Raw genomic sequence first — 13,525 nt, 5'->3', positions numbered from 1 at the left:
GCGCTGCCACCGGCAAATTGAAATATTCCAGTGGCACACGCTGCGATAGTACGCCACGAGCCGCGTAAACGATTGGTTGTAAACAGTTTCAAGTGCGCATAACACCGCACAGTACGGCATAGCAGAGCACGGCCAGCGAGCGAACGGCGTTTGTGTTTTGAATGTGTTTGTGCAAACTTTAAGTTTTCAACTGAAATTTAATTGGAAAGCTGGAAAGTTGCATTGACGAACTATATGGACTATACACATATGTACATAAATACATATACATATGCAGTGTGTGTCTACAGAATTTCCGTTTGAAAAATCAGCCGGTAAAGCGTAATTTGAAACTTGTTTCCTCAAGTTTGTTCAATGATGCTGCACAAATGCAGTAACGGTATATTTTTAAATGGAATAAATTTAGAAAACATTTTTTCTAAACAACAACAAAAATTTGTGTGAAATTCCTGCAAAAAAGAAATGTGAAAAACGCTACCAAAAATAACAGTAAAATCAAATTGTTTTGCCTTTGTGTTAAGGCTGCGAATTCTCGCTACTTCCGCTGAAAAGTTCAGCGATTTATAAGCATAAATAAATTTAATATATAATCATGGCAAATATCAGCGTTTCAACTTTGATCTCCTTCGATTCGGCGGAAACCACAACAAGTGATTTCATTGCGAATCTCAGCTCAACCACAGCACCAAGCATCATCGAGCAGTCCTTGGCGTTGTATCATAATCGGCGGCGCTTCTTATTCAGCGGCATTGTGCTGCTGCTCGGCGTTATTGGCAACTCCTTGGCGCTGGCGATTTTGGCGCGTAAAAAGGCGACGAAGAACAGCAAATATACCTTGTTGTTGCGGTAAGTTTCAAGGATTAAGGAAATGAAAGTGAAGAATCGTTGGAAATAGTTACTCTTAAATATATTATCACACTTATTCACACTTCATCACACTTATTGCAATTTATTGCAATTTTTTTGAAATTTAGTTCTAGAATACAGCATAGCTATACCTCTGAATCAGCATTTTTTCCATAAAAATGTAAATCACATTGTTACTGACAATGTATCGTGCACTAGGCAGCTTTGTATCAGTTTTTAACTGGTATAAGCCTAGTACATTTTTACCCAAAACCTGACAATTGATATTTCTTAGGATAAATACGCACAAAAGATTTCACTTGGTACGGCAGGGAGACAGTTGCTTAATTCGTTTTAGTTGGATACCAGTTGATTTCGCTATCTTTACATATAAAAAGTACGTGTCCCGTTGTTTGTCCGCGATGGACTCCTAAACTACTGAACCGATTTTAGTAAAATTTAGCATACTGTGTTCAGTTCAAACCAACTTAGAAGATACGATATTTAAAATAATTGATAAATAAAGATTACAGTGAAAACTCTCTTAATTGGATGCCCTATTAAGCGGGCATCTCCATTAACAATGGACATTGTTGATGTTTATTAAGTACAATCTATTAAGCGGACAACTCTATTAACTGCACAGAAAGGTTGGTAACCAGACATTGAGAAAGCAGCCTTAAACCTCCTCCAATGTCTTGCCAATGCAGGACAGTGCATAAGACATTCTCCATTGTTTCCCTGATGCCCTGCTCTATACATTTTCTGCAGTCTTCTCGATCTGTCAGCCCCATTCTGCGGGACCCAAGACACTTCTGGCCGATTTGCGGTACGAGGTTACTGCCTTTATTGCTGCTTGGCTGTCAACTGCTACGGAATTGCCTGCAGGCCAGCTGCGCTGCTTTCGCAATAGCAAAGACTTCAGCTTGATATATACTGCAGTAGTCCAGCAACTTAAAACTGTGCCTTATGCCTAACTCTGGACTGTATATTCCCGCACCAACTCCATCATCTATTTCAGAGTCATCAGTATAGATGTTTATAGTGTTACGCGTAGCTAACATACCTTTACGCCAGCCATTTTTTTTTGTTTACTTTAAACCTTCTTCCAAAGTTGAAAAGTGGGGCCATATAGTCAATATGTAGGCAGTCAATGAGACTTATAGAAAAAGAAAAGAAAAAAGTTAATAAACAAAAATTAAAGAAAAAGTAATTTACGTGAGATCTGAAAAAGGGAAAAAAGGCGTGGAAGAGTGATGGTTGTCTAAATTTTTTTAATTTGAAAAATTTACTTTTTTTCCTTATATTAACCTAACAACGGAAAAAAATCCAATTTTTAATCAAAAAATCTCTGGTCAAAATTTCAGATTTCTTTAAAATTAGAGTAGGTCTTAAATTTACTAAAATCTCTTCTTTCTGATGGCATTAAACATATAAACATTATTATTATAAATTTGCTCAGAAACCGCAAAAAAATATATACGCTCCTCTAACACGGCGTATGAGTAATATTTCAAAGTAATAATTTTACGTTGATTTCGCGGCTTGATTTTTTAAAATATGAATAATGAAGTATGTATGTCAGTACATTTAATTTTAGAAATACTTCTTTAAAAATATTTGTTATCAATATTAACACTTTTTGCTCAGAAAAAAACATTACTCAGCGAGATGCAGGTCGTATGAGTAATATTATTTGAGAAAAAAATTTTATCTTAAATCAAAACACAAACAAAATGTGTTTTTCTTACATGATGTAGAACATAAAATTCATGCTGAAAAGGAAAAATGATAATGCCAATTAATTTCTTAAAAATATAGATTTTTTTAATGTCTTATAGAGAAAGTATATAGACACTTATACGAGGAGAAAGGGCGACCAATCAAATTCACATTGATACCACCTGTTACACTATCAATATGTTTTCCCTTCTCTTTACCTCTTAAGCTACCACATGTAAAAACAGAAATATATCTATGTTCCATATCATAAAATCAACATTACTTTAGTATTAAGTATGTGTGATATTTATGCTGCAAGCATATTATATGAGGGCTTATGCGCGATACTTGCTTCGACAGTTTAATTATCTTTGCTAATTCCTTACACAAAAATATTACCTCACCTGCACTTCAGCTCGCAAAATAGCATTATGCTCAGCGTATGAAGCACATACTTTGCACTGTTCTCTCCTCTTATGTACTATATATGTATGTATGTATGTCTTTTTGTTTGCCTTTTTTGCTCTTTTTCAGCATAAATGAATCCGAAAGTATGTGTAGTGCTTGTAAATAATACAAGCTTATTTTCATTGTCCACTGCTGGTTATTGCTTCATTCTTTCCACAAATATGTCTACTTCGCTTCCCTTGACCTGTGTCCTTCTGAATTTTATATTAGTAATTTGTTAACCATTCTACCGGTGAACGACACTCAGAGAAGAAACCTTTCTCAAATTTAATAGCCTTCGGGAAAATAAAGCACAGACAATATTTTTTACATTTTTAAATTCAACAAAAGAAATGTGTGTGTGTAAATAAGGGTATCATAAATAAACTAACTTTCTATTTCTTAGATATAAATGACGAGGCGAGAATGTTTTTCAAATTTAAGATATGCTCTGACCATTAATTTGAGTAGGAGACGAATGACGCTGTTGAAATCTATCATATTCGCTTTTTATGCTTTAAAAAATATTTCTTGGCATATTTCATGATATACTTAGGTTCATAGGCTTATTAGTAAATACCAACAAAGTAGTCTAATGGTGTTAAATCACAACTTCTTGGAGGCTATTCAATGTCATAATTTCTTGAAGTAATCGAATCTCCAAACTTTTTTCAATATAATTCGATTGTTGGACGTGCTGTGTGGGAAGTAGCTCCGCTTGTTGGAACCAGATTTTGTCAAGATCAACTTCTTCCAATTACGGCTATAAAAAGTTGGTTTTTATTGATCTATACCGCTCTCCATTAACAGTAACGATGTCACCAGCTTCATATTGAAAGATGTACGGACCGATATTTCCATCAGATCAAAAACCATACCAAACTATGAATTTAGGTTAATGTAATGGTTGCTCACGAATAGTTTGTGGATTTTCTTTACATCAAGAACGACAGTTTTGTGTAATTAACGCACCATTCAGATGAAAGTGAGCCTCATCGCAGAAGATGATTTTCTTAAAAACTCTTTATCGTTTTCAAGTTGTTCCAACGAAAAAACAGCAAATTCACGACGTTTACGGGGGTCCATTGGCATTAGTTCTTGAGTGAGAAATATATTATATGGATGCAAGCCAAAATTCCGCCAGGTTATAGTTTGAGAACGCCTTGGAATAAACAAATTGCGGTCTTCAGCAACACTAAACGGCAGCAATATTTTCATAACTTCGAGCGGTTCTTTGTCTAATTGACACTTGAGCATTGTGTAAAGAAAATGTACGCTGGAAATTTTTAACAATTCGACGAACAGTCAGCGGAGGTGCACGATTATTTCGGCCATAAAATGGGAAAATCGCATGAAAAGTTGTAAGTGGAGAACGATTTGAGAGACCATAAAATGGGAAAATCGCATGAAAAGTTGTAATTGGAGAACGATTTGAGAGGGAGTAAAACTAAAACTACTAGTACGGTATACAGTCTGACTTCTATTTTTAGCGAGAGTTTGTAAAGCTCCGTAAAACTCCGAAAAATGTATTTATAAATACTATATATATGTTTTATTAGAAGTCCCTTTTCCTTAAGTATGGTCCAAAATATTTGCTTAAAAGGACTGTATTTAAAAATCACTGAATGTATAGCATAACAAGTGTACCATATTACAAAGGCTTGGCAATCTTAAGCTTTTTCAGCGAAGCATTTCATCGCTTTTATCATTAGTCTTATCATATTCCAGACAGATTATACCATACGTTTATGTACATATTTACTCGATGTCTTATATTTTCGTTCCATTTTGTAAAATAATCAAAAATTTTACAAATAAAATTAAAATTTCGGTTGAAAAGTGTGCTGATGGGCCCTTAGCTGCTAGTCGCTCTATTTAATTTAATAGCTTGTCAGAAAAAGGTCACGTTTTTAACGTTTACTACTTGCATGCGATTGCACTTGAGCATGAGATTGCGTACTAAAATTCTAACGGAAGCGAGCGAACCATTGTTGTGCTACACGAACTGATACAGTATCTGGTGGCTTGTGTGGCATTCTTCCCTTTTTTATACAAAAATTTCAAAATATTCACTAATTTTTGAATAGCTGTAACTTTTTTTCAACTTTTCCAAATTTATTAATTTGTTTTGCTTAAATAAAACTTAAAATCTCACCTTTCCAATACTATATGGGATGACATAATGTGATTGGTAGCAGTGGAGATAAACGACTGCAACGACATCCACTGACGAAAAGTCTTTTTCGACTACCAATATTATAAGAATTTTAAAAGAGTTTTCCAATTGTGAATTTTTCAGAATATTTAAGAACTTTTAAAGAGCTTTCCAAATATGGTCTGTGCTCTTGAATCATATATTTTTTTTCCATAAATACATATGTGATCTGATTACATTTAACTTCTAAAAAAACAACATTGTCCATTGTCATGTATTTTAATACAAATACTTATTATTCCCTTCAAAATAAGCTACTTTTGAGCTGATAAAAAAATGAAAATGTTTAATTCTTCCATACTCTTCTTATGAATTGTAATAAACCTCAGCTGGGCTTTACTGGTCTTCAGCGCCTTCAGATAATTTGGTGTATTTCGGTTTCAATTAATTATTGCATCGCCATTCACTGGATTGTTAGACAGTTTCACAAATTCACTTTTCGTCATTTTGTAATCTTGTGTTTCATGAATGTAGGGTCCTCAGCCACATTGTCAAGCATCTCTTTTGCGATCTCTACTCGCGTCGTTTTTAGAATTATTCAGGTCTTTTGGTACGAGTCTATCACTGACATACAAAAATATAGCGAAAAACATTAACCAAATTGTGTTGAGTCAATCCATATGATATATTGGAAGCCTCTGCGATCTTTCTTTCCATTCACTTTTTCCATGTTATGATAGCTACATGGACGACTCGCATTGGGCAAGTTTTCATGACTTCACGGCCTTCACTGCTTTGTGCAGCTTAAATACTTATTTGTGTTAGTGATAAAGTAGACTCCCAAAAACACTTCAGTTTTAAAGACTCCGTAACTGTTGAATAAGCAAAATTTCAAGCAAATTCGTCTTTCAATTTTTTTCATAGAAAAAATCGCCAGACAAATCGTTTGCGTCGTAAACAAAGAGCCATCAAACTACTTGACATATGTAGATCAAAACTCAAAAGAAACTTTACAATTGAACCAATCCATATCAAAAATATGCTTATAAAAATGTGTTTGGGCACGCAGTGTAAATGGACTGATCCAGCCAAATTTTATGTGGATTGTATATTGAAATTTTGCTGTATGGAAAACCCGCATAACGTGAACTTAAAGTTATAATTTATCTCTTTAATAAAGTTCTTTTAGGTGCTGATATAACTAAAAATAACCAATAACGCCTACATGTACATCATTCAACTACGAGTTTAATGGGCCGTTTATCTTCGCTTTGCAATGCTCGTCATGTATCGATGAGGGTTTTGTTAGTAAATTTTTAACATTTCAGCAGCAGATTCATTGTACGGTTGTGTAATTCCTCAAAAAGGCCTCCATGGGTTGCCATTATGAACGTTTTCCTCCGTCAAAATACTGTATATTACATAGTCGTACATACGCACCTACATACCATATACATAGTAAGTACTATAAGTGAGCACAAATCGTATTAAATGCTGCCAGAAGTTAAATTTTCTATTTACTTTCGATTGAAAGCTCAGTGGGAAACAAGTGAAAGCAGAAGAAAAATCAAAAGAAGAATAGTACACAAATAAAAACATTTTTCATCTTTTACGCAGTTAAAAAAATAGTATTTACTTTATTGCGCAGTTTTCAACTTACTTCTGATTTATTTTAATTTAATTGCTACCTGTTTCGTAAGTATTTACTTCAAATTTGTAAAAATTCTCTCTGCATTTCAATTGTATATAACACACATTGACCGATATTTTCGGTAGAAAGTCAACTATAGAAACTGAGTCCACATATTCGGTACCAAGGGCCCTGAACAATTTTTGTTCATAAGATGGCATATTCTATAGACATTATTCGTGCAAAGTTGTATCCCGTTATATTAATTGCTTCTTAATTCGAATACTGGAAAGTGAAAGAATCAAATTGAATTTAAAATTGTGTTATAGTATATAGGAAGTAGGCGGGGTTATAGTCCGATGCCCATTTTTGGACTGTGACATAAGAATGTGAGCAGAAAGCCACTGACTAAATTTAGTCTAAATCGGTTTGGCGAGTCCCGAGTTATGTGATTTCACCTAAAAGTGAGCGGGCCACGCCCATCGTCTAATTTTCACAGTGGATCTCATAAATCCTCCCATATCATCTAGGAGATAAAATTTAATATCTCAAGCGTATTTAGTTACTGATTTATTGCGCTTTTAATAGTTTTTAACAGTACCGTTATATGGGGAGTGAGCGGGTTTATCTTCCGACTTCATCCATTTTCGCACAATCGGTAGCAGTTTTTATAATATTTGTGCTGGGCGAATTTAGTTATTTACATAAAAATTTTTAGAAGTCGGGGCCACGGCCACTTTTTCAAAAAATTTCGCCCACAAATGCCTTTTGCTACTACAAACTCATGTGCCAAATGAGTTTTATGTCTTAATTTAGTGCTTAGTTATGGCACTTTATATTTTTTCGGTTATTTGAGATTTGTTGTCCGATTACCCCATCTACGAACTCGTAGTTTTTTTTCCAAGAAACCCACATACCAAATTTCATCAAGAAATCTAAATTTTTTCTCTAGTTACAGCTTGCACGGAAAGACAAACAGACAGTCATACAGATTCCACTCGTCTCATCATCTTGGTAATTTATATGCACATAACCCTATCACTCTTTCCATTCGTTTAAGGTGATATGTTCAACCGTTAAGTTAACATAACTATTATTATCTAATGACTCTACTCAACATATCAGAAGAAAAAATTTGCAACTGAAGTGCCAACAGGTCTGTTGGGTATTTGAGATGTCCAGATTACAAATTTGAGTTCAAAACTCATCACAAACATCTGTTTTTATCATTTTAGTAAATGGTGGTGGTTTCACCGTTCTACTCCTTGACCACAGCACAAAAATTTCTACGTTTTAAGAAAATTTTTGCTATAATTTTCGGTTTCAAAAGACTGTCTACAACATTACAGAGCAAACTGAAAACTATTGTAATCGGTGCAAACAAAACAAAAAAGAAAACTTGAAATTGTGTTTAAAATGGTCAAGCTCTGTCCTACCGAAACGCCAGACAAGCAGGCGAGTGGAATGAAATATTTCATTAATATCAATAACAAGGTCGCCATGGTCTACTGGCTTCAGTCGGTAACAAGTATTCAATTATCCAATTCTTTATTGACCCCATGTGTAGGAAAATTTGAAATTATGGTCACAAAGTAACATTTAATTCCCATATACTTAAGCAAACTAACTAATACTTGTGGGCTCGATGCGACCCTCATGTGATGACCCTCAGAAAGCACATTGAAAACATTACAATGAAAACATTTTAGTGCAGAAACTCTTACATTCATATCTATTGCAATGTCTCATATTGTAAGTTGTCTATTATGTACGGAAATAACTTCTCCTGCTCTCCTCACTTTAAAGTCCCATTTAAATTGGCGATTTGTTATTACTTTCTAAATAAAATAAATAAAAGATTCCTAACGAACTTGGTGACTTGTGAGCGTATCACAGCCGTTGGTGTCTAGTTTGCCACTTGGGTACAATAAATCTATTCAGCTAGGTTGCTTATTTGCATATATATCCTTATAACCTCCACCAATATACATACTATAAAACTTGCTTAGGTGTTTCTATGCATATAATCTTCCGTTTTTTGACAAGCTTTTGCCAAAAGCGTTACGTTTTGCGGCTGACAGCATAGTATTTTTTGCTTCGTCTTACATTTTTCCACTTTTTTCTTGCATATTTATGTCGAAGCCATCAATTTCAATTTCGTTTTTCCTCATTTATGTCGCATATTCATCATGATATGCTGTCTAACAGTGCTTCCTGCATAAAGTTCATCATACGCAGTGGCCAACAAAAAGTGCTTAGTGCTTCTATGCAAACATATAAGCATATATTATGAACATAAGTACAGATATATTGCTAAAAGCGAAATGATTTTCATGTATTTGCTTTCTTCACCTACAACTCACTAATCTCTGAAGTGTGAATTGCTCTGATTGGCACGTGTAAATCGTGATTGAATTAACCTAAACTACTATATTCGGTATTCACTCATCCATTTAAGTAATAAGTCAATAGTCGAAGAAGTCATCGCTTTTCGTGTAGCGAATTGTTGCTTGTGTACTTGGTTTAGGCGTATCGAATTGTGTTTACGCAATAAAATGTGACTAGCATATTCCCCATAGTGTGGCCAGCGCTAGACCACAATAAAATATTCATTGCTCGGGGTTCGATGACGCTCCGGTAAGAGTTTAATGTAATATTTGAAACTTAAAGGTGATAAAGATGTGTAAGGTAATATTTAAAGCAGGTAAAGATGGCTTTTCAGATGTAGAGTAATAAAAGTAGTAGTAAAAATAAAAAAGATCTAAGGATACTATTTTTCAAGGACAAATATTTTTTCCTTCTTTTGCTTATTACTATTATAGGAGAGCAAATTATTGCAAATCCAGCAGTCCTTGACTAAATAAAAAATATTACCTGAATAATTCAATCACGATGCCTGATGTTGTCGAGTATAAATAAACAGTGCGTGTTACATATGTATTTGTAGTTTGTAGCTGTAATGTTAGTTTGTTGTTTACAGTTTGTAGTTTGCCACTGCATCATTTGCTAATCGATTCTAGCATTCTCAGTAATTAAAAGCGTAAAGGTCGCAAAAGTTCATAGGTGATCATGAGAAAACCATTTAATTTTTAGGATCTCACTTGGACAGCTTAGAATAGCGGTCCGTTATTGTACCTATAAACTCTTAAAAACTGCATCATAAAATTCTTACAGATCGACAAAGCGCTTTGTCTCTGCGGCTCTGAACTATCTGCGTGTGAAAATTTTTTCTGAAAACACTTTAAGCTCTTGAGCAATATACTTGTTAATCAATGTTAAACAGTTCTGATACGGTTCGTACTTCAGTTAAACCTCCATCTGGATTTTTGCGCATGTCCTTGAACCGAAAATGAACAGCTGAGAATTTATAAGAGATACATAAAGTTTACTTTTAGGGAAAACCAATTTTTCACTGTTTATAGAAAGCTGCCTGATCGTTATCGCTATCTGCGAAGTCAGGTTATACTGGCCGCCTATCACGTTATACATAGACCTATTGATCCTTAGTAATGCCAGATGGAGGTTCAGTTTAGTTTGAAGTGAAGTATTTGTCACACTGGACGTTAACATTTTTCGTATATACATAAATACTTCAAGCTCTTAAGGGATCATATCAGTGCGAAATGTTCGAAAAATCGATTTTTTTGTTGCATTATCGGAGAGTATACACTGTAATAAAAATGTTCGCTAATTTTGAAATCGAAATTCAAATTATTCCGGTCGCTATAGCGTTTATTGCAGAAAGGGAACAGATTGGGGAACGTAGCGACTCCAAACTTTAAAGCTTTTTTCTCAGAATAGTGTTTTTCAAAAGAGCTTTCACTCTCAAAGGAAGAGTTTTGAAGATATCTTGTTTCAATTTTTTAAATCTTTATTTCAACAAATTTATTTAACTGCGAGAGGGCCCGTCCACGCTTTACTGTGGCTGATTCATAGGTAGTATTACTAAAACCATCTATATGCTTCCTATTAGTTAGATTTTAACTATTAGTTAATTAGAAGGTGAAGCAACTTGTGTTAATTTACAAAAACAATTAATCAAAAAGCATTTCGTGTAAATAAAGCATTGCTTTTTGGAAGAAAAATACTGTTGACTTTGGGCTGTGCACCAGGGAAATCAACCGAGTCTAATCGACAGTCAGCCTAGTAGATTATGAAACGGTTCTAAAGCGTGGAAAGATCAGTCTTTTTTATACTCTCGCAACAATGTTGCTAAGGAGAGTATTATAGTTTTGTTCACATAAAGGTTGTTTGTAAGTCCTAAAACTAAAAGAGTCAGGGGAAATATACCAAAGTGATCAGGGTGACGAGTAGAGTCGAAATGTTGTCTGTCCGTCCGTCTGGTCCGTCCGTGCAAGCTGTAACTTGAGTAAAAATTGAGATATCATCATGAAACTTGGTACACGTATTTCTTGGCTCCATAAGAAGGTTAAGTTCGAAGATGGGCAAAATCGGCCCACTGCCACGCCCACAAAATGCCGAAAACCGTAAGTGTCATAACTAAGCCATAAACAAAGATAGACTAAGTTTTTGTACATATCTCGGAAACTTATGATGTCAACCGGTTCTAGAGTCGTTTTCTTCAGCATTTCCATATGTTCAAAAATGGAAGAAATAACCACGCCCAGTCAAAGGTTATGTTGAAAATCACTAAAAGGTATTACCGACTAACAAAAAATCGAATGATTACTGAAAGCTGCACCCAGGCTTTTTTTAAAAATTATGATCTATTGACCAATAAAACCACTGCGATTTCAATGAAATTCGGTATATTTGATTGCAGTTCTATTCTAAGAATACGGTGGTTTGAAAATATATAAACGACGTATAATGAAATCTCGATTATCACTTCATTTCATGCGAGAGTATAAACCGTTCGGTGACACCCGAACTTAGCCCTTCCTTACTTGTTTGGTATTATATTCATCGAATGATTACTGAACCAGTTATGATCTATTGCACTGCGTATTTGGTTGCTGTTCTATTCTAAGAATTCCCAATATTTAGCAATTGTATAATTTTTTCGGAAGATTCAGTTTGAAATTGTACGTGTATATTTCATCGTTTCCGTTTAAATGTTTCACTGCTCTGTGCAATGCTTCGAAAAGATTTCTGTATATCTCAAATATTTTTATCAACAGTCCAGTTATTCCCGGCCTTTGGTTTGTTATGAATGCATTTACGTCCTTCGCCCATAATCTAGCAAGAAGCCGTAATGCCTTGACGACGAAAATGTCAAAGCCATTTTTTGTTGTGATATTAAATATATCTGACGGGTTCGTCCTAAAAAAACTGTACGGTTCGAAGCAACAATCAATATAACCCATATATCATGAATTTTGAATAAATGCTTATGATTTGAAATATAGTTTTTGTATTAATTAATTGTATTGAATTTTAACATAAAGAGATAAAAACGTATCCTATGTCCTTGGGCTATAAATGGAGTAACTAACACGACTTTCTTTTATATAAGTATATAGATTATTCATCGAATAAATAAGCATAAACAAATCATTTTGTATTCGTCATGAATGTATTTATTTATTAAAAAAAAGACGGAACCGATTAGTTAATTTCAACATCCCGATAACCTAATTATTATAATACATAGTTTGTAAGGATCATCTCATTTAAAGTAGTGAATCCATCTATCTGATATTTTTAGGAGGAGAAAAGCAATGTAAATTTTTCCACGATTAACTTTGCTGCTGCGTTCTGTATCACTTTAAGGCGAAATAAATATACGGTTTTATGGCCTAATAATAATAAGAATAAATGTATTACATTACAAAACAACGGATACATCAAAGAGAAATATTCGGTTAATATGTGCTAAATTTTTCATAAAAAACATTTTGGAATTTCATCCATTGGTAGCTGATTTCCGGAGGTACTGTCAAAAAACGTCTGCTCGCGGTGGTTAGCATGACAGACAAAGGATTCATATATATTAAAAAAATAAATTTTCATCGGTTAGTAAATAAATATAAGTCGCCATTAATCTAAGGATTTGGAAAAAAAATTAATTTTTGCCAAACAGTATGATATAATGGAAGGTTTTTGTTATTAGTTAAAGTTAAATTTAATTACAAATATTAACAAATTAAATAACTATATGATATCTAAGAATTTCTACATACACAAATTCCTCATATCCAATGAGAACTTGCTATAAACACTAGAACTTATCTAAATATAACCATGACACCCGGTTGGTTGAAAAATCATATGCTCACTCATCGTTTTGTAAATGATGTTTCAAAGATTATATGTATTTTTGTGTCTCAAGTGACCATGCTTAACAGCTCGCAATGTAAAAATTCCTGCTTATACATATTCAACAAATTCCCTTAATAATTAAGAAGGTTAATACAAACTTTACACATTGTGGAGTGCAATCAAGTCTCCTCTTGCGATTAAGTAACGACATGCGAACACTTATTGAATTGCGTTTTAGCCGCCACTCAAGAATTAGAAGTATTTTATGCGATTATTTGTTGAGCTTATATGTAAGTGTTACTTTCTCACGTGTATTAATATTATGTTTTTTTATTCTTAACGAATTGCACAAGAGATAATTCACTTAACGTGACAAGGTGTAGAGAATAGATTTCAAGATGTCTGGCATCGTTAAATTGCATATCAGACTTTTCCAAAATCTGGATTGGACACAGGATTCATCATAACAGCTATAAATATAGTTCAAGTCTGATAGCGTATTG

At 34.0% G+C, this 13,525-nt stretch overlaps 1 protein-coding gene across 1 annotated transcript in view; it reads left to right on the top strand.

Annotated features, from left to right (window-relative positions):
• The first annotated feature begins 449 nt into the window (after positions 1 to 449).
• Positions 450 to 13,525, top strand: part of LOC120777664 (prostaglandin E2 receptor EP2 subtype-like) — a 28,010-nt gene continuing 14,934 nt past the window's right edge. The window contains exon 1 of the mRNA XM_040109119.1: positions 450 to 846. Coding sequence (XP_039965053.1) covers positions 593 to 846 — 254 coding nt within the window. The 5' untranslated portion in view covers positions 450 to 592. The remainder of the gene's footprint in view (positions 847 to 13,525) is intronic.

The sequence above is a fragment of the Bactrocera tryoni genome, chromosome 5 (assembly GCF_016617805.1).
Source record: "Bactrocera tryoni isolate S06 chromosome 5, CSIRO_BtryS06_freeze2, whole genome shotgun sequence".
In the NCBI taxonomy this organism is placed as follows: domain Eukaryota; kingdom Metazoa; phylum Arthropoda; class Insecta; order Diptera; family Tephritidae; genus Bactrocera; species Bactrocera tryoni.
This window is presented reverse-complemented; position numbering and strand designations above follow the sequence as displayed.